This window comes from Lemur catta, chromosome 3 (genome assembly GCF_020740605.2).
Source record: "Lemur catta isolate mLemCat1 chromosome 3, mLemCat1.pri, whole genome shotgun sequence".
In the NCBI taxonomy this organism is placed as follows: Eukaryota; Metazoa; Chordata; class Mammalia; order Primates; family Lemuridae; genus Lemur; species Lemur catta.
Window position 1 is genome coordinate 93,730,761 of NC_059130.1, and position 25,329 is coordinate 93,756,089.

General features: G+C 47.7%; 1 protein-coding gene across 4 annotated transcripts in view; it reads left to right on the plus strand.

The window, feature by feature from the left end:
- Nucleotides 1-23,706: 23,706 nt before the first annotated feature.
- Nucleotides 23,707-25,329, plus strand: part of ERI3 (ERI1 exoribonuclease family member 3) — a 127,986-nt gene continuing 126,363 nt past the window's right edge. For 2 of the 4 annotated variants that reach the window (XM_045545610.1, XM_045545611.1), the window contains exon 1: nt 23,727-24,094. In XM_045545610.1, coding sequence (XP_045401566.1) covers nt 23,960-24,094 — 135 coding nt within the window. In that variant the 5' untranslated portion in view covers nt 23,727-23,959. Of the gene's footprint in view, nt 24,095-25,329 lie in introns of all 4 variants that reach the window. The other 2 variants (XM_045545613.1, XM_045545612.1) reach the window with 2 other exon arrangements.

Here is a 25,329-nt window from a genome sequence, read left to right on the forward strand (position 1 = left end):
CACCAGCAAGAATTTAGGGAATAAAGGAAATATGATTCTTTGCTGGGGAAAAAATACTTAAGTTGAAAATGAACCAACGGAGAGATGAATGAAGACACTGGGGTAAAAGAACTAAAGCGACACTCAACACCAGAAAAATCTATGGAGCGATGGCTTCAAGGTTCTGATAGGAAGAAAATGAAACTCACGAATTTTATTCTTACCCAAGTTATCCTTTAAGTGTAACAGCAAGAGCCACAGTTTGATAAATACTTCCAAGTGATCCTCCAAAAGAAGTCATACCGACATACCTCCCATTAACTGTAGTTGAGAATATCTGTTTCCCCATACCCTCATAAATTGTATTAAAGGTACTATCAATTTTTCAGTTAAATAGCAGTGACATACCCCTCTGTTATGAACTGAATGCTTATGTCTCCCCTAAATTCATATGTTGAAATTCAAACCTCCAATGCCATGGTATAAGGAGATGGGACCTTTGGGAGGTAATTAGGTCATTTACAAGAGACCCTGGAGAGCTCTCTTGCCCTCTTTTCACCAAATGAGGATACAAGGAGAAGCCCACTGTTGTAGCCTGGGAGAGTTGGCTGTCTGCAACTCCTCACCAGAACCCAACCATGCTGCACGCTGATCTCAGATATCCACCCTCCAGAACTGTGAGAAATAAACTCCTGTTGTTTGTAATGCAACTGGTCTATGGTACTTTGTTATAGTCAACCAAACTAAGATACCATCTCATACATCTTTTTAAAAATCATGTCAATCTTATGAAGGGGGTATATCACTGCTATTTTAATTTCATTTCTTTATTTAAAAGTGAACTTGAACTATTTTTCAAATGTTTATTAGACATATTAATATTAGAAATATTTTCTGTGACTTTTCTAATTCATATCCTTTGTCCATTTTTCTTTTGGATTGTCTTTTCTTTATTCATTATTAGGTTCTCTTCATATATTATAGCTATTAATCCTTTATTTATTATGTATGTTGCAAATATGTGATCCCAGTCTATCAAGTCTTTCAAATTTGTTAATAGCATTTTTTATTATATAGTTTTAAAGTTTAAAGTTTTTCCTTCACAGCTTCTAGATTTTATATCCTACTTAAAAGGAGCATTTCAGGGGCTAGGCAAGGTGGCTCATGCCTGTAAATCCTAGCACTCTGGGAGGCTGAGGTGGGAGGATCACTTGAAGTCAGGAGTTCAAGACCAGTCTGAGCAAGAGTGAGACCACACCTCTACTAAAAATAGAAAAAATTAGCTGGGTGTGGTGGTGCTTACCTGTAGTGCCAGCTACTCAGGAGGCTGAGACAGGAGAATAGCTTGAACCCAGGAGTGTGACGCTGCAGTAAGCTATGATGACACCACTGCACTCTAGCCTGGGCAACAGAGTAAGACCCTGTCTCAAAAAAAAAAAAAACTCTTTACTTAATTATCAGATTCACATCGACTAATATTATGAGACTTAGATTATCAGACTCACAAGGAATAAATTCAAAAGTGTAAACCAGAATACGAGCTGATTAAGTTACAATGCAGATATAATTTGCCATTGACCAGTATGCTTGAGACCTCATCAGTTGCACCCCATGTCAGTCAGTAGGTACCTGGGAAGCAGAATTAGAAGACTAGTACCCTGATGGTATTCTCAGAACTAGTAATAAAAAGAAGAGACTATTTTATCCAGGAGATTGAAGATGAAAACGTTTCTGGATATCTTAACTGGAGAAGTATAATCTATGTGAAGCAGGACTTCTCACCAGCCAGAGGAGGTAGCCTTGCAGGCTAATGATTGAAATCGTTAGCCTATTTCCTATCAAAACCCTATTTCCAATATCTTTCTCCCATGGACAGTGCTGGCTGCACCCAGCTAAAGTTTCTCTCTCTGGCTTTGCCCTATTCCAAGTTGCACTGCAGACCGCACTGACACTTTCTTTCCTTAGATGTTTTAATACCACTGATTAGTAGTCAAGTGTCCGGTCCCAAGGGCCTAGGAGACATTGGGTTCCTTTCATCACCTGTTGATTAAGTTAAATTCTCTCAAAAGCAACCTTATTTATAAGTTCTAAGTACTCACTACAACAGTTTTAGCTGGGAAGGGAAGACAAACTTGAAGAAAAATTACTGAGCAATAGAAGACAGTATATAACAGATGAAAAGTGGATAGCACAGGAGAGTTGTTGGAGGTTTTTAGGCATGGAAATGAATGATGAAAGTGATGAGGAAGACTGGTTTTTCAGTCACATGACAGTGTGGAGCCAGGGAACAGTAGCGACTATGCAGGCAGAGAGAGTAGGCAGGAAGCTGTTTTGGTCATCTAGACAAGGCCAGCTCCAAATTCTAGCCTGCAGGGTCTATAACAAATTCATCTCTCCATCCTTGGCACTTAGCCTAAAGCCTGGCATGGAAGTATTCAATGAATGTTTGGTAAGTGGTCAATTTTAATCAGCATAGCAATTTTTAAGTGAATTGGTCCTTTCAGGTACTTCAGACATTTTTGCACCAAAATAGTGTCTATCTTATTTATTAATTTTATTAATTTAGTTTAGCAATATCTTTCTTTGTAATAATATAAGCATTTATTGAGGGCCAACAATGTGACAGACATTTAAAAATTTTTATGTAATTCCTATAATGACCCTATAATGATCTACAGATAAGCAAAGCAAGGTTCAGAGAATTTTAAGAAATTTGTGCAAATTTTCAGAGAGAAAATGACAGCCCAGACACCAAACACATCACAAATTAAGAGAAATGAAGTTTTATTTTACCATTAATTATTATAGTAATCATTTCATTTTATGATGACAAAACCTGAGCCACAGATAAGCTAAAATAGTTGTCCCCAATTTCTTGATGATGTATGCCTATCAGAAGATCACACATTCCCCCAATATATGTATATTTATTTATAAATTATTATCATCAGCTAATATCTTAAGGTACAATATATACTTAGGGCAGAATTCATTATAATGTATACAAATCCATATTTCAAATACTCTTCTTAATAATTTGAAAAAGTTTTTGCTGATTTCTTGTCAGATCTGATTAGCTTATAATTGTTTACATCTGATAATAATCTAAGAGCACCTACCAGGAGTAAAAGCGATGGCTTGTGTTTGCATTTTTTGTATTATTTTCATGTCCTGTTTTCTTTGTAGGAAGCTTTTAAAACTATCTGCCCATTTCATGAAGATGTTTAGCTAAAACTAAATCACTTAGCTGGATACACGTTAACTGCAATATGTCATAAGCACCACTGTCAAACCCATTGTTTTTGAGGTCTCCATCTCCCCTCAGCATGTATCATGTCCCCTACATCTTATGTCCCCAACTCCAGGGCAGTGGACTGGTACCAGTCTGTGGCCTGCTAGGGGCCACACAGCGAGCCAGCTAAGCTTCATCTGTATTTACAGCCGTTCCCCATCACTCACATCACCATCTGAGCTCCACCTCCCGCCAGATCAGCAGAGGTGGCATCAGATTCTCATAGGAGCGTGAACCCTACTGTAAACTGCGCATGCAAGGGATCTAGGTTGCATGCTCCTTATGAGAATCTAATGCCTAATGATCTGAGGTGGAGCTGAGGCAGTGATGCTAGTGCTGGGGAGTGGCTGCAAATACAGATTATCATTAGCAGAGAGGTTGACTTCACAGAGATCATAATAAATCAATTGCTTGTAGACTCATATCAAAGCCCTATCAGTGAGTGACAAGTGACAATGTATAATAATAATAATAGAAATAGGCTGGGTGTGGTGGCTCACGCCTGTAATCCTAGCACTCTGGAAGGCCGAGGCGGGTGGATCGCTCAAGGTCAGGAATTCGAGACCAGCCTGAGCAAGAGCGAGACCCCATCTCTACTAAAAAATAGAAACAAATTATCTGGCCAACTAAAAAAAAAAAAATACATATAGAAAAAATTAGCTGGGCATGGTGGCGCATGCCTGTAGTCCCAGCTACTCGGGAGGCTGAGGCAGAAGGATCGCTTAAGCCCAGGAGTTTGAGGTTGCTGTGAGCAAGACTGATGCCATGGCACTCACTCTAGCCCAGGCAAGAGCGAGACTCTGTCTCAAAAACAAAAAACAAAAAAACAAAGAAATAAAGTGCACAATAAATATAATGCTCTTGAATCATCCCCAAACCATCCACCCACCCCCACCCAGTCCATGGAAAAACTGTCTTCCACTAAACACTCCCTGATGCCACTGTCCCACATGACAGGTGACCAGATGACTTACCAAGTAAGAGTGCCTGTCTCAACGTGTATGTTAAATATCAGTAAAATACAATTTTTTTACATTAAAAAAATATATAATTGTAGTTCTAGTATTTGCTTCCTGACCTAAGGAATCATCTCTGAAGACCTCGGAGACTAGAGGATTGCCTCAAGTAAATAAGGCCAGAAGTTTTCTAGTTTGCTTTCTAATTCTTCATCCAGAGTCTTCCTGAAAATGCTGTTCTGAGGAAGAGATACATACATCCTTGGCTGGACCCATTCTCCAGGTCTCTGTGCTCACTGGCATGGTGCGTGAGCTTCCTCTGAGTCTGGAGCATGGGGGAGCAGCTGGGGGCTTGGGGTGGTCATCTCAGTTTTAAGGTCTCAGGGCCTAGAAGAGTCAAAGCAAAACCCTAGAGCTCAGTTCTGCTCTCTCATTTTCCCAGTGGCCACCACAAGAAGAGACAGAATCTCAAATGTTCTTATTGATGGAAGAGGCTTTCAGGGTGACCTTATGAGAGCCTCTCATTTCACTGAAGAAGGCAATGTGGGGACAGGTGCCAAGGCCCCCCATGGCTTGGGGCATACTGGGACCTAGCCAGGGGCCAGGTTTCCTTGAATGCCCAACTCACCTCTATTCCATTTCCCCTTTGGGTCAGGGCCAGGGACCCGGATGTCCCCTTCTCTGGTGTAGTCACTCTTCCAGAGTCTCTAGGAAACCAAAAGCCTGGAGGGTAAGAGGGAGGGCGGGAAGAAGCCAGCCCTCCAGCCCAGGGCGCCTACTGATTTACCTGAGGGGCCCATGCCTAGCCCAGAAAAGCACTGCCTCTGCGTAAGGCCTCAGGCCCAGGTGGGTGTAGGGGTACAGGGGCCCCCATCCCTTTCCACAGGTGCCCCCAGACTATGCTCAGAAAAGTAAGAGAATGTGTCATTCTCCCCATGACTCTTAAGTGCAACATCTAGTCTAGTCAAAGGGGGTGTCAGACAGCCCCCAACCCCAACTTAATGCACATGGAAAGGCTAAGGGTCTTTGATCACCTGGAACTCAGCCCTTTTCCTTCCATGACTGTTTTGGTGGTGAAATTCTCTGGACTTTATACCAGGAGTCTCCTCAACACCCCACCATACACATTGCTCCAAGCTTAAATCTTGAGTTCCTCTGCCTTCTCCCTCACTGTGAAGCACTTGGAAATTTACTCCAAAATGCCCAGTGTGGGTGCCATCGTCACCGCCCAGGCCTCCCAAGTCTCTCCCAATAAATAACAGTAGCTAGCTCTTAATGAGCACTTACTATATGCAAAATGCTTTACATAGATTAACTCATTTAATCCTCACAGCAATTCTGAGGTAGATACTATAGTTATCCACATTTTATAGATGAGGAAACTGAGTCACAGAGAAGCTAAAGCTCTTGCCTGAAGTTGCCCAGCTGGTTAGTGGTGACAGTGGCATCTGAACCCAAGAAATCTAGCTCCAGCATTCTGCTCCTCACCACTGTACTATGCACATGATAAACTTTATATAGAAAACTGATGTTTTCTCGGCTTTCTTAAAGTATGACGGAAAGCATGTTAGGAAACTTTGATCTATATCATACACACTGTACAGATGCAGCTTGGAGGTAAGTCTTCCCAGCTGCCTTCCAGCCTTCTTGCTGCTGCCCCAAAGACCCTTCTACCTAGAAATTCTGGAACTGCTGCTGCAAATGTCCTTCATTTTGATCCTCCTTGAGGCATTTGGTGTCCTTGTGGACACCTTCACTGGTGGTCTCAACTGCTGTCAATGATATTCCTTTCCACTCCTTAAGGGAACACCTGCAGTGCTCGCTAGTTGAATGTTTACTCCTCTTTCTGGAAGGAAGATGAAAGCAAGCAAGGAGAGCTGGGTACACAGACATCCATCAACTGGGCTTTTGATCTCTCTGCCTGGGAAGCAGATTTCACACCCAAGCCAACTGCAACAAGGTTTACTGGTGAGGTCTCCTAGGACATCCAATCCAGTCTGGAACGGAATCTGCACAGTGGTGAGTCTCCTCAGTGCTGTGCTCCCCACAGGCCCAGGGCTTGCTCCAGTGTGGGTGCAGTGAGCGCCCCGCAAGTGACTCGCAGGACGCTCAGTGAATTCCTGTGGAGTTTGAGCAACACAGGCCCCAAATGCGGAGCTACTATGTGCTGAGCCCAGCATGTGTCCCTGCTTGGAGGTGCAGCCAGCAGAACAGGAGAGAGACTTGCTGGCCACCAAGGCCAATCCCACACAGGGCTGCTGCCCTTGAGCCCTTTAATTCTGATGCAGGGTCGGTTAGGTGACCTGGGAATGACTGAAGGCATCGTCTCATGGCTCTCTGAGGTAAAAGGGATTTGGCGAACAGACGAAGGGACGGCCAAGAGGAGACGCAAGGTGGCAGCTGGAGAAGAAAAGCAGTCAGTGAAGGCAAGAAGGACAGGGGACCAGCTGTGGCAGAGGCCAGACGGCTGGCTGGCCAGAAGAAACCCTTTAGGATGTCATTCAGGGCCTGAAACACACCCTCAGCAGGGTAAGTTATTGCAACGCCCTTGCAAATATAAAGTGCTGTACAAACACTAAATCTAGAATGGCTAATAATTTTGTTATGTTAAAGCATTTGTGTCAGGTAATTAATGTACTCATTGTGATCATTTAATTTTATGGCAGGTAGTGTAGGGCTGGACAGAAATAGGGCTCTTTGGCCCAGTCCTCTCGTTTCTCATTAGATAAGCCGGCAGCACAGTCTCCCTGGTCCGCTGCGCCAAGGTCTTGCTGGAGGAACTGCTGCAGGGGGCTCAGCAACTGGGCCCAGGGCCTCCACGCCAGGGCATTTCATTTTCCTTGGCCCCTGGTGCCTAGAGGCCTTAGTGCCCCCTGGTGGTCCCTGAGGCACCATTTCTCAAAGGAAATCCATAGCTGGATTAGTGGGGAAAGAGAAAATTGGTCTCCTGGATAAAAACTTCTCCCTCGGCAAGTGCATCTTAGCACCACCAGGTGCTGTGCACAGTACAGGGGAGTTGCCCTTGCTGCGTGGTGCGCTTGTGCTCACAAGCAGAGTAGGCTTTGTCACAGCTGGAAGGAAGTGGGAGGCCCAGCCCTGTTGTCCCAGAAAGTTCTAAAGAGAAGGTGTTCAGGCTCCTGCCTGCAGCACAGGCCACCAGGGTGCTCTGGTGGAAAGGGGACCTGTGCTGGTTCCTTGCCCAGTCTACTGAGGGGCTCGGCTTGCAGCAAGGACTCCATTTTCCCTCTGCTCCCTCTATTCCTTCCCCTCTGCCTCCTTGACATACCCCCAAGCCAAGGCAGGCACTCTCGTTCCTTTCCCCAAACCTTTTTGCCTTCTCCTCCATTGGGAGACCTTCCTGGTTAAGTAGGTCCCAAAGAAGAGCCTTACCTTCTCTCTGCTCTCAGTGCCACTCTGTGCCCGCCTGAAGAAGGGTTCAAGAGGGTGTAGGGCTAGGCCTCGCCCCTGCCCTGAATGAGCCCCCAACCTCATATGTGTCTATATTCACATAAACACACAGACATCTGTCTCCATGGCGACCATCTTATTGATCCCTGTGTGCCCAGAGGTGGTGACCAGTCAGCCTCTCCATGCTGGATACGTTAAGATTGACTTGGACAGAGACTGAGTTATAACTTATAGAATCCTTGAGTAGGTTAACACTCTCTCTTCTCTCTTTCCCCCTACCCACCCCTATACTCTGCCTGGACACTCCTCACTTTAGGAGATTGAGGGTATCACAGCCTGCTTGCTCAGTAGCTAATCTATTTATTATGAATGCAGAAAGGTTTCGGGAGCAGGTGCACACTTCATAATGGCTTTCTTTGTCAAAGTCAGCAATAGTTGCCTAGAAGACCAATAAACTCCAGGTTACTTTGTAACCAGGTGGGTGGGGGCACTGGGAGCACAGTGGGTCCGGCTAGTTGACCACAGCTGTGCAAGTGTGCTTAGGAAGCTCTCTGTGTGGTTGGACCCTGCTTCACTCAGTTGAAGGTGAGACATGACCACCATCTTCCAGATCAGTAGTTGGCCTAAAGCACTGTTAGCATGAGTCTCACAAAAATAACATCATGAGGTTATTTGAGGCATCACCATGCACCAGGCAATGGAGAAAAGTACTTTATGTATTAATATATTATTTCATTTAATACACCCAATGCTCCTATGACATTTAGCCCATTTAGGCTGCTATAACAAAATCCCATAGACCAGATGGCTTATAAACAACAGAAGTGGATCACTAGGAGTGATGGTAAAAGGGGCCACTGCTCCTACTCCTTGGTTCCTGGATGCAACTGGGGACATATCTCCATATAAAGGCCTTTGACTTAAAGTGTATACTGTGTCCTAGAACAGAGTTTCTCAACCTTGGCACTATTGACATTTAGGACTGAATAATTCCTCGTTGGTGGGGGGGATGCTGTCCTGTATGTAGGATGCACAGCTGTGGCCTCTACCTACTAGATGCCACCTCCTACTCATGACAATCAAAAATATCTCCAGACGTTGCCAAGTGTCCCCTGGGAGACAAAACTACCCACAATTGAGAGCCAGTATCCAGGAAGATGGTGACTCATTCTCATAAAATATCACCTCCTAGATGGTGTTTCAGCTGTGTCTTCAACAGACCATTTCATTTCTCTCTTAGGCTGGCAGTTTCTGGGTGCTGTAGTATGTGATATGACCAATGGATGCCATGTTATGGGCTTGCTCTTGCACCTCCTTTGCTGTAAAGTAGGTTGCTTCGTCTAACATGGTGGTTACTATATGAGACTCTATGCTGGTGGATCAAACATTATGTAAGCTTTCAGTTAGTGGTGCTGGCCAAAAGTAGAAAAAACAGGTAGGTAGAAAAAGCAAACCCATAACCAGAATATGGATTTATTCCTGTCAAAATGAATTTTTGCAACTTCTAGGATGGAAAGGGCCCAAAATAATCAACTTGCCAACAAGCGACTGATTCATCTTCTAAATGAATGGTGCCGTATTGGTAGCTTAGCCTTGGTCTAAGTTACTGGTAGGTCGGACATTCCGCAGTGGCCGTAGCTAGATCAACCTTGGTGAGTGGGAACCTGTGCTACTGGGTCCATGCATAGCTTCCATCCATCCCTGCCATCATGCCTTCTTTGTCTATGCATTCATTGTGCCAACGTCAGGGTGGCCAATGTCAGAAGCTGGCTGATGTCAATTGGCTGAGTCATTTTGTTTACTTGATGGTTTAGTGTCTCTCCCATGGTGGATGCTCTCTGGTGGGCATTAACATGTCCAGAGATCTTCACATTTTGTGTCCATTCTCATATGTCCATCACCTGCCACTACCCCAGACTGCCTTGTCTGTGATCAGTCTTGCTCTTTCCAGGCCCCTGACCAGTCAGCCAGTCATCAACCACTGCCCATGAGTCCATCTATATGCTAAGCTTGAATCACTTCTCTCTCCACACAAAGTGCATGACTGCGCTCTGCTCACTGGGAGGATTTTCCCTCACCACCGTCCTTTGGTGCAGCCCCTGTCCATTTTTGGCCTGTACTGTCATACTGAGTCAACTCATCCATAAGTCAAAGTAGGGCTTTGCCCTCCCATTCCCTGGTCAGAAGGCATTCCTTCACACAGCCCACATGTGAGCAGAGGAGTGGCTCTGGTGCAGCAGCAGTAGATGACACGGTGTCTGGGGTTCCCACCCTGCAGTGTGCTTGTGCCCTCTAGACCTGCTCATGCTCAACCTCACATGTGTCAGTTCCATCTTAGGATGGATTGTTACTGGGCCTGCCCACCTTTATGTCATAGGTCTCAGAACCCAGCGTTTATTAAAGAATAGAGTTAAAGGACCTGCATAAAAAAATCACACAGGGGCAGAGAGAGTGCAGGCCCACAGAGAAGGTTTGGAGGGACACAGTGGAGATAAGCGGAGAATTAAGATACTTACTGTTTTCATTTTATTGAATTCTGATATATCTGTATAAAGTTACTTTCTGTGTGCCAGGCACTGTTCTAGGCCCTTTACATGTATTATTAATTTAATCCACAAAACCTATGAGATAAATATTATTATTATATCCATTTTATACAGGAGGAAACTGAGACTTAGGTCATGTAACTTTCTTAGGAGCCTGGAGTTGGTGAATAGTGGAGCAAAGTCTGAATCCCAGGACTGTCTGACTCCAAGGTCTATTCTGTAAGCGACCACACCATTACTTATCTATTCTCTTCCTGCCAGCTGCCGTGAGGAAGAATGAGGAGAGAGGTGTGTGTGTACATGTGATGGAGAATAGGGGAGACTTTTTTTAGCCATGGCTGTGCTGTGCTATGCTGAAGAGCTTCCAGGTTTTTCCTAGTTTATTCAGCCCTTTATCTGACAAACATTCACTGAATACCTAGTTGATATAGAATCAAAAGGACCAAGACAGATGTCTTGCTACTATGCTCTTGCCACTTCCCTTAGGGAGGGTTTTCCTACAAGGAGAGGCTTGCTGCTCAGATTGGAGTAGAGAGGGGAGGGCCTTTGTGGGAAAGGATGTATTCACCTGCCCAGGGCAGCTCTGAGGGCTGCAGGAAGGATAAGATGGCTTGGCCTGAAGATGCAAACTACTTTCCATCACTGTTTCCAAGAGATGCCCCCGTGGGACCTGGGCAGAGGTGTTGACAGTCTGGTCCTCAAAATTCCCTTTGACATAAGCCTATGTGTCAGTCTTTCCTGTCTCAGAGGTCTCCAGTCTCTGATGTCTCAGCAGCACCCTGTCTCCCTCATTATTGGAGCTATTGATTACTTTCGGCCTCATGGGCCCAAGTTCTACTTATTAAGTAACCACCTGTCCACTCAATCCTCTGCTATTCTACGGGTGCATTTGGAGCTGTAGTCAGATCCCTGGCCAGGTTTCTCAGTTCAGCCTGGGAATTTTTTTTTTTTTTTTGAGACAAAGTCTTGTTTTGTTGCCCAGGCTGAAGTGCAGTGGCATAATCATAGCTCACTGCAGCCTTGAACTCCTGGGCTCAAGCGATCCTCCCACCTCAGCCTCCTGAGTAGCTGGAACTACAGGTGTGTGCCACCATGCTCAGCTAATTTTTCTTTTTTATTTTGTAGAGACAGGGTCTCGCTATGTTGCTCAGGCTGGTCTCAAACTCCTGGCCTCAAGCGATCCTCCCACTTTGGCCTCCCAAAGTGCTGAGATTATAGGCATTAGCCACTGTGCCCAGTGCAGCCCGGGAATATTAATAACCACAGTAATAATAACTTACATTTATTCAGCATTTACTGTGTGCCAGGCCTTGTGCCAAATGGTGTATGTACATGGATGATTTTCTTTAATGCTTGTGGCACTCCTATATTTGGGTCCCTGATCTAGTGCTGGAGTTAGAAATGCAGTCAGCATGCAGGAGCAGCTCTTTGGAGAGGATTCTGCTGCCCCCGGCCCTTGCCTGTCCTGCACAGTCAGACTGTATAGGACCTGCGTCTGCAGCTCTGCCCGCCTCTGGCTCCTGGCTGGCTTCCCGAGTCCATCTGAACAGGCCTCTCCACTGGGCCAGCTCCTCTCCCTCAGCTTCCCTGGTGCCTTTCCTCCTGGCTCATGCTGTTCCTTCTGCCCAGAATCCCCTTTTTCCTTTTCTGCCTGATAAAATCCTTATTTTTCAAGCCCTGCTTTAATGTCATCCTGACCTCCCTGGCCTCCCCTGTCAGAATTAATTGCTCCCTCCTTTGTGTTGCTCAACAGCACTTATCACCAAGAACTGTAGTTGCTTGTTTCACTACTCAATCTGGGGGAAGAGATGGCAGAGGCCTGGTCTGATTCACCTCCTTGTCTCGGGGCTCAGGGGCTGCCCAGTGTTCGATGAAGCCCACCAGAATTGGAGCAGGGGGCTGTGAAGTCTGACTGGGGACATCCCTGGCTTGGGGCCTTGGTTCTTCCTGCACCCCTGCTGTCTATCTAACCTCTCTCTCCCTGGCTTGCCAAAACTGGCTTTCAGAGACAAAGACAGGACGTCCCCCCCAGCTGGAATATGCCAGGTGTCTCTCCCCTCCAGATGAATCTCCTTTAGTAGCCCACTTGCTGCCTGCCTCCTGCCTGGTGTCCCCTCCAGCCTCGGTGCTCCCAGCTCTCCCCCATTTAGCAGCATCTGCGGATTTCATTAACTTGCTACTTAACCCCTCTCGCTTGGATCAGCTCTGAAGATGATAAATCAGGCCCAGGGCTGTCCCTGTAGTGGCCGTCCTCTTCACACTCCTCTAACGAGGGTCTGGCTGCCCTCTCTTTCTTTCTTCTGCCACCTCCCAGACCCCCATGCAGACCATGTCAGTGCTACTATAGCCCAGACACTTTGGATTGAATTTGGAGCCAGACTTGGGGACAGCCCTTGGAGCAGCACCCAGGGGCTGCACGTGACCATGGGCCCTGGCCCGGGAACTGCTGGGGAGGGCTCAGGGAGCACAGGACCCCATTCCAAGCCTGAGGATCGGGTTTGTTTGTGTGTAAGAGGGGGCGGGGCCGGGGTTAGATTGGACCTGCATTCTCGCTCCCTTACTTTTTTCCTCAAGACCTCAAGGCTAGGCCGGACACGGTGACTCACGCCTGTAATCCCAGCACTCTGGGAGGCTGAGGCAGGAGGATTGCTTGAGGTCAGGAGTTTGAGACCAGCCTGAGCAAGAGCAAGAGCAAGACCCCGTCTCTACAAAAAATAGAAAAAATTAGCTTGACGTGCTGGTGCACATCTGTAGTCCCACCTACTTGGGAAGATAAGGACTGCTTGAGCCCAGGAGTTTGAGGTTGCTGTGAGCTATGATGATGCCACTGCACTCTACCCAGGTGACAGAGTGAAATCCTGTTTGAAAAAAAAAAAGAAAAACTACCCTCCAGACTGCAGTTCTGCTCACAGGGTGGCCACCTGGGCTTCAGTGGAGTGCTGGGTCTAGGTCAGGGTGGCAAGCAGTGCAGTTTGTCCGGGACTTAGCAGAATGGCCCTTTTCCTTCACACCCTCCATGACGGCTCCTTTCCTAGGCCCTGTCTAAACATGGACTCTAATTTCCCTTCTTCCGTGTGGTCCCTTGCCCTCTCTTCTTCTGGGCCCCAGTTCTCGCCTCTTGTCTTCTTCCTTTCCTTTCCATGCTTCCTCTTCTGTTCCCTTCTCTTATTTTTTTCCAGGCATAAACTCTAAAAGGGACCACCCCGAATATGTCAGGGGCCTTGCCTTTTGTAGTTCTGATCAGGGCCCTTCTCTTTCCCCTCCTTCAGGGACCCCTTCTCTCTGACCCCTTCTTTCCTCCCACCTGCCCTCCTGCTGGCTCTCCTTTGTCCCTGCACTCCTCACCTTCATTCCCAGCCTCCACAGGGGCAGTGGATGGTGGAGCATCCTGCCTGGCTCACGGCAGGCTCTTGAAAAACATCAACTAAGCCCAAATTGGAGTCTCCCCATCCTGTTCCTTCCCTATCGCTCCCCAGGCCCTGCTTATAAGCAGGAGACCCCTCTGTGGGCACCCTTCTTCTGTCTCTGGGGGGGTCAAGGCCATTGGATATTCATTCAGCAGCCCCCTCCACGTGTGCTTTTGTCAGGTGCTATTTCTACAATGTCTTCATTACTTCCTAATTGGCCAAATCTCTTTTCTTTATTTTTCTTGTTAAAGACAGATTTAAAGAACGAGTTCAGTAGCTCAGCCATTTTCAGACCATCATTAATTTCCCACCTTCTTATTTATTAATGGGGCAACTTCCTTGCTGGTATTTCTTGTTCCCTGGATATCTCTGTAAAAGCCTGCCTTGCTCATGCAGCCCCTGGGACCAGTGCTAACTCACTCCGACTTTGTGCTGCCCTCAGCTGCTCTGGCATTCCCTGCACACCCCGTGCTCCTGAAGCCCTCCTTGGTCAAGGCTCTACCACCCATGGCCCGCAGGGTGGAGAGCTGGGAGGCCCCCTGCACTCTAGGCATAGAGGCTTCCTTCCCTGTGCATGAAGTGGACTGCAACTCCCAGTTCTCTCCTCCACCCCGTTCCCTACTTCCACCGTGTTCCAGCCCCTACACTAAGTTGAACACAAACAGTCACATTCACTCTTGATGCAGAGAGTGAAGCCAGGACCGGTGAGAAGGCAGCAGCGCCATGGGCAGTAGAACTCAGTGACCCGAGGATGAGCAGGACTGTGGTCAGCACGCTGTGCTGGGTGACCTGCCTCTCCCTTCTGTGCCTTTGCCTCTGTGTGCTCCACATTCTTATCTTCCTACGCCAGTTAGCTAATGGACTCATGTTCTAACAGTGACATTGCTATTAATACCATTTGGGAGCAGTTTTCTGGGAACCCTTTCCACACCTCTGAAGGGTGAGCCTGTGCCCACAGCTCCCTGTGAGTCCTTGTGGGTTGCTGCCTTTTGGTTCTGGTTCTCCAGGAGCCTTTGCCCATCCCTCAGGTGAGGGGGTTAACCCTGTTGCTGCCCACATGTGGGTGTAGGTGACAATCAGTGAGTACCGGGTTCCTGGAGCCAGCAGCCACTGCTTTAGAGCCCAGGTCTGGGTCTGAGCACAGGCTGACTCCTGAACCTTGTCCAATATAAGTGGTAAGGACTCGTGTGAGGGTCTTGTTAGGATTCCTCCTCGGCTCTTTCTATAATCAGAAATCGGCTTTGAGCCCAGACTCCAGGCCAGGCTCTACTGTGCCCAGGGCCCAGTGGCTGAGGCCATAGCTACCTCCACATTGCTGGCGAGTGGTGAGAATGTGACGAGGATAGTGATCCCAAGTCAGGGTGCAGGCCTAACACAGTCAGCCTTGAGGTACCAATGGCTGCTGCCAAATGCCAAGTCACTGCTCTTCTCCTTGAAAATGAAAGCTTTGGGCAGGCCCTCAGGAGGATGGAGGGAAGAGAGAAGAGAGAGAGAACTCAGAGTGGAATCATCCTGCCTGGTCTGGGACCTCAGTCTCCCTGCAGCAGCAGCAGCCTGGGAGCAGCAGCAGTGCCAAGGAGGAGTCCCCTGGGACCCAGCCCTGGAGCTGTGTTTTCACACTAAAAGACCTTGTTTCTTGTCTCGTCCTGGTCATAACCCTGCTTAATAGAGACATTAAGATGAATCATTGAAGCTGCCTCTCACTGCAGCTGGAAGGAGGGGCAGCCGCGGTGACCCTGGAAAGAGGGGACACGGTGGGGATGAGGTTGAGTTGGGGGGGGATCTGCAAAGCATCCCCTGTCCAACACGGAGCCTCAGCTTCGGTAGGCTGAAACCTCTTGTCCCATAGAAGCTCCCTGAATGCTGTGTCATCCAGCAGCGGTTCTCCGTGCTGAACATCTGTGGCTGTGTTCTGCCTCCCCCGCACAGGCAGGGGATGATGCAAGCAGGAAAAGCCATAGGTGTTTAAGGGACAACAGTGACTTTTCCCTATACAGGCTCTCCAAGGGCTTCGATAAGCTTCTATGCACGCAGCTTTTTGTATTTATGAAAACAATAGATAACGTTATTTGGGCGTTTCCTGCCTGTTTCAAAGGCTATGCTTTACGTGCACGGCTGCATCTGACCGCACAACAGCCCACCGTGCAGACCTAAGGATTATCCCCAATTTATAGATGTGAAAACTGAAGCTGAGAGAAGTTAAGCCACTTGCCCAAGGTCACGCAGCTAATAAGTAGTGGAGTTGAGCTATGAACCCGGGCAGTCTGATTTCAGAGCCTGTGCTTGTAACCACTGCCATCGTTGGCTGTCTTCAGTTTCGCAAATTGACCTAGCCTCAAATTGGGAGGAGGGTAGGGGAGGACGGAGGTTTTGTATCAGAGAGGGAATTGATTTAGAGGTCAGAGACAACAGTTAGGGATAAACAGGCTCATCTCTGGATGGGGCTGCAGAAGCATTGGGACCCCAGGGAGCACCGCTGAGACAGGCCTCATTTAGCATGTTTATGACAAGTCTGGCAGAGGGCAGCTCAGGGAAAGCTGCCCCTTCGGAGATGATGCCAAACACTTTTGGGCAGGAAAATATCTTGTTTTTTATCTTCCCTCAACTCCCACCTCTTACCTGACACTTTACCGGATATGAAGCAGATATTCAATAAATAGTTTCTAAAATATAGATGCTTAAAAAAAAGTGAAGAGTCACAGCAGTCTTGAACCAGCCTCAGCAGAATGAAAAACGCTCTGCACCTGCTGATGGAATGGTTGCGTTTGGGGAAGGTGGGCCAGAGACACAGTGCTACCTAAAACCTTGCTTCTCCAGGTGTGGTCTGAGGAACAGCAGCCTTAGCCTCACAGGGAACTTGTTAGAAATGCAGAACTGAGGCTTTTCCCAGACCCACATAATCACAATTTGCATTTTAACAAGATCCCTGGGTGACTGCGATGCACATTAAAGTTTGAGAAGCACCACTCTAACCCAGAACTGGCCTAGTCACTGCCCTGAATTAAGCCCTACAGTGCCTCTCTGTTACCCTCAAGATCAAGTACAAACACCTTAGGAAGGCTCATAAGATGATGCAGGATCTAACTCTTCCCACATCTTCAAACTCCTCTTTTATCATTCCCTTTGCCACACTTTTTGCTCCAACCATGCTAAGTTTCTTTCCGTCCCACGTGGGCCATTTCTTTGTCTAGTGCCTTTGCTGGTGTTATTCTCTTTGCCTGGAATGCCCTCCGCTCTGCACTCCTTTCTTCTCCCTTTCTTAGTCTGGGAAATTCCTATGCAACCTTGAAGACCTGACCTAAATGTCACCTGTTCTGGGAAGCTTTTCCAGTTGCTTCATCTTCAAACCCTCTTAATCACAGTTATCACTCTGAATGACAATTATTTCTTTATCAGTATGTCTCCTCCATTCGAATGTAAGCTCTGTGAGGCCAGGGATTGTGTCTGTTGTTCATGTTCCTGTCCTGTGCTTTCATGAATACAAAGTAGGTATTCAAAGAATGTCTGCTCAGTCTTGGAAAAGGATGGGCTCAAGCTCTTAGTTAGGACTGTGCTGGGGCTGCAGGAGGGGATGTCCTGAAGGCTTCGGATGCCCTCCTAAAAGCCCTCCAGCACCCCCAGGTCCTGGGGGCTGTGGGCAGGCACTGCTTAGAGATTAAGATTGCTCAGCAAGCCCCCGTCCTGTGGATGACTGAGTGCTGTGCAGGGCAGGACACGCAGGTGGGGCTCCGGGCCTCAGAGGAGGGGAGAGAACGGCCGCTCAGGGAATCAGGAAATGCTTCTCGAAGCAGGGCACAGTTCTCCAGGAATTCCACAGGTGGGAATGGGAATGGGAGAGGTACTCCCAGTTGGAAGAACAACATCAGCAAAAGCTTGGAGGCATAAAAGTGCAAAGCACCTTGATGAATATTAATTAATTAGTTCCTTTGGCCTGGAAGAGAGGAGGAGTTAAAAGAAATACTAGAAAATGAGGCTGGAAGGGTAGGCTGAAGTGTAGAGGATTCGACTGCCAAATCAGGACCAGGAAGGAGGAGCTCTGAAACTATGGGGGTCCAGCGTAATGATGAGGCCCTACTAGTCTGGGAAGGCAGGGGGAGGTGGCAGGCAGCAAGAGGGGCTTATTCATGAAATCCTGGAGAAAAAATGTAGTGTAATGGAGGTCCTAGTGGGTTTGGAGCTGACACTCACCTACATCCAGTGTGGGGAGTTGGGCAACATCCTCTGACCCAAATACCTATTTGAATCCACCAATTTACATGGGGGCTGAAAAGCCTCTCAGAGGAAAACAAATAAATTTGAACCAAGCCCATACCTGGCTCGGGTATATACCAGCATGACTAGAGTCGGGGTGTGTGGACTAATGGACACCATGTTTCTGGAAGGGCCAGCAGAGCCCCAGAGAGAAACCTAATGGCAGAGGAGAGGGGCTCTGGCAGAGTGAGCCAGCTTCCACATTTGGGTTAGGGGCTGAAAAGGGATCATGCCTCTGGTTCAGCAAGATGGCTCTTAAATACACTCACCCTATCTTGGCTACTCTGGGGGTAGTAGATATGCACACAATGAGAGGAAAAAGAAAGGGATGTTTGAATAAATGGAAAGAGATGTCTCAGATATACTTATGAGCACAAATAACTCTACTGTGGGGCTACACATAACTGTAATCCCCCTAACCGAAATATGGAGCGAGACCTTTTCTTACTTTGCAAGAGACACTGTGCTCTCAGGCTGTCATGGTACCATAAGAACTGAGCATGTCAAGCAGGGGCATTCGATGCTAGCATCCATGACACACCTAGCGATATTAATAGAAGCCAGTGGAACACAGTAGCTTGGATTGATGGGTACAATTGAGGTTTTGGGGGGAATATTGCTAGGGACTGGAATTTTTACAGGAGCAAGTAGGAGCCTAGAATTAGCAAGAATGGTATATTAACGTTAACATAAACTCATTTGTACCGTGAGCCAGTATAGTTCAGAATATCAGACTTTTGACTAGAAACAGAGCCTCCAGGAGGCAGTAGTTTCCGAGTGGGTTTGAGAAGACTGAGGGAGCCTGGCTTGGAGGAGAGAAGTCGGCACCATTCCAGAGGGACCAGAGTGAATGCTGGCATCTGATCAGAGATGGGAAAGCACCAGCAGGCAACGAGAGAGCTGAACTTGAAGCCGAGATGGGAATAGGCAAAAGGTGGGAGTGCTCCTGGTTGACGACCAACCTCAAGGGAAAACTGATGAAGGAAACTCTACTAAGTACCTACTGTATGCTGGGTGGGCACTGTGGTAGGTGTATACTTCACTATACTGGTGATGCAGGCATTATATCCATTTTAGAGGACATACAGGTACAGAGAAAGTGACTTCACTTATTCATCACATATATGCACATGGAACATAAAGATGATTAAGACACAGTCCTTTTCCTTGAGGATCTCAGAATACTGTAGCAGAGAGACACAGAGGTAAATCATTTTATTACAGAGTGATCCTTAGATAAGAACAGATGTAAGCACAAGGTGCAAAACACCACAAAGAGGTCCCCCAAGTCACAGAGTCAGTAAGTGTCAGAGCCAGGATTCAAATCCTGGACTGCCTGGGTCCAAACCTCAGCACCTTCTACCCCACAGCTACACAACTATAGTCCTCTGGACCCTTAATCATAGTTTGAGTTTTGAGGAAGGGCAGTAGCCTTTGTTTCTGGCAGGGAATTTTTAAGAGCAAGGAGAGGAAATTGGGAATTGGGATATGGCACACAGGTGACCTAGGGTGACCATAGGGTCTATACATCAGACCCGGAAAGGATGATGGTGCCCTCAAAGTTACTGGGCCATGGAGACCCTCCCCTGGGACCGATTCCAGAGTCTAGAGGTGGCAGTGAACAGTTCTAGCTATGGGAGCCCCTGGGGCACCAGAGGCGGGAAACCTGGCTGGTCCTTAGAGAGGCAGATTGGGGCCAGAGAGAGGAGGGTCTCAAAAAGCAAGCTGGGACTGAGAGGAGAGGCCATATCGCGGGTGGCAGTGGGGATAGGAGTATGAAATCAGGCACTTCTCGGGCTGGAAGGAGAACCTGCCCACTCCCTAGGATCATCATTTCCTTTTTACTTCTGTTGAGTTCAATAGATCCTGACAGGATTGTCTGCCGTTATGAAAGCAACTCCTTTGCTTTCCAACTTTGCTGATTTCTCCCTTCTGAGCACTAGATCTGGAAGATATGTGAAGCCCCAGTCTTTTACAGGGATGCTTTGCCTCTGACTAGTGGCTGGATAGCCCACGTAGACCTTGTACAGTTGGGACAGAGCTGTGGGATTTATGACATTTGTGAGCCACATGTCTGGGGCATGTGAATCACAATTGTCTCTGAGCCAGTGGGCAAGGCAGGGGGAAGCCAGAGGAGTTGAGACGAAGACACTAGGACAAGAGAGGGGCAGAGTAGGCAGAGTGGAGCAGCATGGGAAAGAGAGCCTCCCTGGGCAGGTGGCTCCATTTGATTTCCGATTTAAGGGGGAGGCTTAGATAGCCAAGAAGAAAAAGGCTAATAAGAAAAATATTAAACTGCAGTGTGTGTGTCCCCAGGGACTTCCTGTTGCCATGACTGACCTCCCGGAGAGCGCCATTCGTTCCGGAGCATGGCAGCTTTATAGGCACTTGTAGGCCTGCAAAGAACACCAATTTGCTGCTGCAGTTTGTTTTGATAACTGAAACTTTCAATAAATCTATATTAAAATCAAAGGGAAAATTAACTAGGCCCCAGTGAGGGGCATGGAGATAAGGGAGCACATTACCACCCTGGCCTCAGCCACCCCACATCCGTCTCTTAGTTCAGATTCAGGTCACCAGGGAGATGAATGGCTCAGGCTCCTAGGAGCAGCCCTGGGGAGAGCAGGGAGAAGTAGGCATGGCCAGGTCCAGCCCCCACTGCTCCTCAAGTGGCAGAACACTGCTGGGGGACAGAGGTGGGGGGATAAGGTGGCGGTAAGGGTGAGAATAATAGTAAAAACCACTATTTACTGAACTCTTTATTCCAGGTACTGTGCTAAGCAGTTGGATATTTAATTCTAATAACAAGTAGGTACTAGTATTATCTTCACTCTCGAGATGAAGAAACCAAACCTCAGTGAGGTATGTGACTGGTCCAAGGTCACAGATGGAGCCATGACTCAAACCCGCACAGGCTCTCTCTGAGCCCACACTCCTTGTAACTGCACCATGCTGTCTTACATAGCTTACAGGGACTATGATGGCAGCAGCAGTTTTTCCAGTTCACAGATAAAATGGTTTCAGATCCAGTCTGGGTTCTCTCAGCTGCACCAAGTTAGGGAGCTGCCATGCACTGTCCTTAGGTCTTTTGTTCTCTGCCCCTTTGACTGCCGGTTAAGGTCCTAGCTTTGATAGCCACCATGCTGGTTTTCCCTGGTGGTTTTACAGGGTAGCAGAATACCCAACTATCTCTGGTTCCTACTCTCCGTGTTCACTTTAGCTCAGTTACTTAATCCAGCAGCCAAGAGTCTGACCAGGGTGTATCTGTGTCTATGCACTAGACTCAGTTCACCTGTCTCCCAAGATTCACATGCCCTTGCCCCATCCATGCCCCCACTCCGGGCATTGGCCATTTGTTATTGGACAGCCCAGCTGCCACTACTACCTCATTTACCAACACATCTGGTTATCTAAGTCTCCCCTGTGATGAGGGCTAGGTTTTGACACAGCCTCCAGTGTGCCCACCGTAGTGGGACCGCAGCGAGCCAAATTTGACCAAACCAGAGGCTTTGACTCTTCTCATCATTTCCAGTGTCAGACGAACCACTGAGCTTCAGGGTATGGAATCTGGCACCCCCTGTGGCTACCGGCATGGTGGGGTAACACAACCCTTCCCTTCTCCCTGTCTGAGACACAATGGTTCTACAGGGTCTATCTAGAATACATCCTGCAAGACATAGCAACTAGCTATGTTTTCTTTGAGGCTTTGGCCAACTTCTTGGTAATATATATACTACCTTATATTTTTGTTCCCTCCTTCCCAGCCTCACTTCCCTTTCCCCCTCCCCTTTATTTATTTATTTATGATTTATTTATTGATTTTTAAGAGACGGGGTCTCACTATGTTGCCCAGGCTGGCCTTGAACTCCTTCGAACCTCCTGTCTCAGCCTCCTGCCTCCCCAGTAGCTAGAACTACAGGTGTGCACCACTGTGCCTGACTCCCCCAACTCTTGATACCCTGGTAGTATACTCCCCAACTAAGTTTGAGCGTATAAGCTTTGCCACATGCTCTGCTTTCTAGGGAACCAGAAAGAAAGCATACCACAGAGACAAGGTGTAAGGGAGCCAAATCTGGCTCAGGCAGCAGTGTAAGGCACCAAGTGTATACTGAGCTCTTAAATTGTTCTATTATGTGAATGCATTTTGCCAGGTCTTTGTGCAACAAGAGCTTATGGTCTAGTGAAGTCTAGAAGCTATACAGTTGAGCACTAGGGCACCAAAGAGGAAAGAACACATTTTGGGGAAGGCTCCACAGAGGATTTTGGGGCTGGGCATTAAATAAAGCCTTCAATCCAGATAGTATAGATTTACTTCATTCTTATGGGCAAAAAAGGTTGGCTGTGCCCCATTCTCAGATCAGAACTAAGGATATAACAAAGCCATCTCATTGTCTCTGATTTGTCTTACTTATATGTTTACTTACTTGTTTATCGTATGTTCTTCCTTTCCCATTCACTCTCCAATTTAAAAGCACCTTGAGAATACAGGTTTTGTGTGTCTTATTCATCATTGGATCCTCAGCAACAGAAACAGTGCCTGACAATTAAGGGAGGCACTATAAATATATGCAGACTGATTGACCAACTGGGGTTCATGTCTAGGCAAGAGCAGGAGGAGGATGACCCAGTTTCTAGCTCCAAGAATCAGGGGATAGGCTGATGTGCCTCCACTTTACTGACTTTAGGATAAGTCTGTCCCTGTTACTGTTCTCTCCTTTGTTCACAAACATTTATTGCAGGCCTGCTTTATGCTGGGCACTGTGCTGGCTAATAACTGATACAGCATGAACAATATGGAAATAATGCTTGGCCTAAAATAGCTTACAGTCCTAGGGGAGAGAGGACAAGGCAACAGACAATTATAAAACAATGTGATAAATGCTGTAGGTACATAGTAGAATCATCTAACCTATCGTGTGGGTGGGATTAAGGAGGCATTCATCAATAATGGGGATTACCAGGCATTCCCAAATTTAGGCAAGAGCCATTATGTTAAGGTCAGATCTCAGAGGTGGCAGGGCCCAGAAATGATGTCATTGTCTTAAGTGAAAATCTGTGGATGGCACACAGAAGTGCTTGGTAAATGAAGCTGGGCCCAGAAGATGGGTCCTGACTGATTGGGAAGCTGTCAAAGCCATCATTAGCTTGGCCAAGGCTGGAGTTTCCCAGCTCATAAACTGGTAACCAAGACTTCCCAGAGAGGCATAACCAAGATGAAAAAAACACATCTCTGGCTTTGGCCAGAGTTCTCTCCAGCTGACTGGAAAGACGGACTGTGGGAGCTTCTCACAGCTGAGGCCAGAATCCTTCTAAACCTGAAGTTTCCTTCCAGTGGACAGGAACAAGTCAGTTCCTGCTTCTATAGGAAGGCCCTTCAGAAATCGAAGCATTTCCTTCTCAGCCTAAACCCCTCCTCCTCTCAGGTTTCCCCCAGGCCCATATCAGAAAGTAGATTATAATAATTACTTGTTGAATGCACGAATCATAAGAACCTATCATCTAAATAGAACCTGTCATTGTAAGAGCCTATACTCACCTTATGGGTATATTGGAAGGCAGGAAAAGGGGGGCGGGGACTGGGTCGCTCTAGGCCTTAGAAAGTTTTCGTTTAAAAAAAAAAAATCCCTTTCACAGCTCGGAAGTGCCCCCCTCCCCCCGCCTTCTCTTCTGAGTACGTGCAACCTCAAAACTACAAGTCCCATAAGGCCGGCCGCCGGGAGTCACCATCTTGACACACCTTAGCGCGCATGTCGGCGGGAGAACGAACGTTTGGGGCGAAGAAGCCCCGCCCCACCACAGCCCATTGGCCAAAGGGGTCGGCGTCGGGCCCAGCGGTTGGCCACGGCGCCCGCCCGTCCGCAGCGTCGGTCGGGGTCAGAGTGCGCGGAGGTGAGTCGGTGTTGTGGACTCGTGGTGCTGGCTGTCGCTGTTGAGGCGGCCGGGAACGGGCGGTGGGGAGCGGGCGGAGCTGGCCCTTCCTCTGTCTGCCCGGCGCCGCAGTCGGCGCGGGCCGCGCCCGCCGCCGTCCACTACCCTGAGCGCCTGCTGAGGCCAAGGGAGACGTCGGGGCCTGCACCTGGAGGGAGCCTGCCGCGCTGGCCCCAAGGAGGGGGCGTTGCCATGGCAACAGCCTCTCCCTCAGCTGATGCGGGGCGGGGGCGGCCCTGGGAAGGAGGGCTGGTCGCCTGGCCCCCTGCCCCTCCCCTTACGATCCCCTGGACTTGGATGGGCCCGAGTTGGGGGCAACACCCCGGGGTGGGTGATGCTGAGTGGCCCCCAGATTGGGCCCTGGGTAATGCATGCGGCGTGAGGGTCGCGGCGCGCATATCTTGTGCGGCCTGGGTGCTGGCCTACGTGCTCACCCTGGCTGCATGATCTACTGAGTAACGTTGTGGTGGAGGGGGAGCGGGGCAGGGCTTTGCAAGACAAACTGGGTGAGTTGATTAAGGGGGCTGACTTTTTACATGGGATTTTTAGAGAAGAGGAAGAGAGGTTCGACAGGGAGGCCAGAAACAGAGCAAGAAAATTGTAGGTAGAACATCCCTTTTCCCCCCTCCCTGACACAGACACACACACACAAGGTTAGCAGTTTATCTCTTTGTAAATCTGAAGTGGTGGTAGTAGTGATGGAAAGTGGATAAGGGGCCTAACCTGGCTAGCTTTCTGTTTGCCTTTCCTGCAAATGGTCCAGCAACAGGTGTTTTCTTAAAACAAAGCATGAACTTGGATTGAGGCTTGATTGCAAGTTCTTGAAAAATATAACTGCTTCTTGTTGACTTGGAAGATTCTTTATGTGGGGCCCCCTTCAGTGGGGGTTTGGATTGTGACCTTACGGATGGATTTTGTAACTGATAGTACCCCATCATTGCCTTTGCTAGAGGTGTCTGGCCTCCTCAGTGGTATTTACTCTTGTCGGAGGTTTTATCAGTCTCCCAGCCCAAGGGCAGTAAAACACAAATCCCATTGGCCAAAGACTATACTCTTTGAACTATAGTAGGTTGTGATTGGCTGAATGATTTTGATTGTAGAATTTCTTCCAGAAATTGGCTTCATCAAATTCTGCTTTATTCTGACTTTATCATACACAGCATGCCTTGTTTTAGTGGGTTCGTGCTTGAAGCTTAAGTATATTATACCTGAATCCTCTACCATTTAAAAGCCAATTTATAAACAGGGACTTGGAGTGTGACTCCGCTAATGTGTGTCTGTGATCTTGGTTAGAAACCCACTTGGCTGCCTTTCATCAGGAGGTGGAGGATGGGGGAAGGGAGCTGCTGGGAAGTGATTGATAAGGTTTCCTTTATGGATTCTGTGGTGCTTCACTGGAGCTCAGAGCACTTTGGCAACTTAAGCACTCCAAATTAAAAGCTCATTAACAATTCCTGCCCAAAGATCCTGTAAATAATCAGCTAGCTAGGTCATAGAGCTTGGCTAAGAGCTCTCCTTCCAACTTGAAATTTCCAAATAAAAGTGCTTTTATTCCCTTTCAT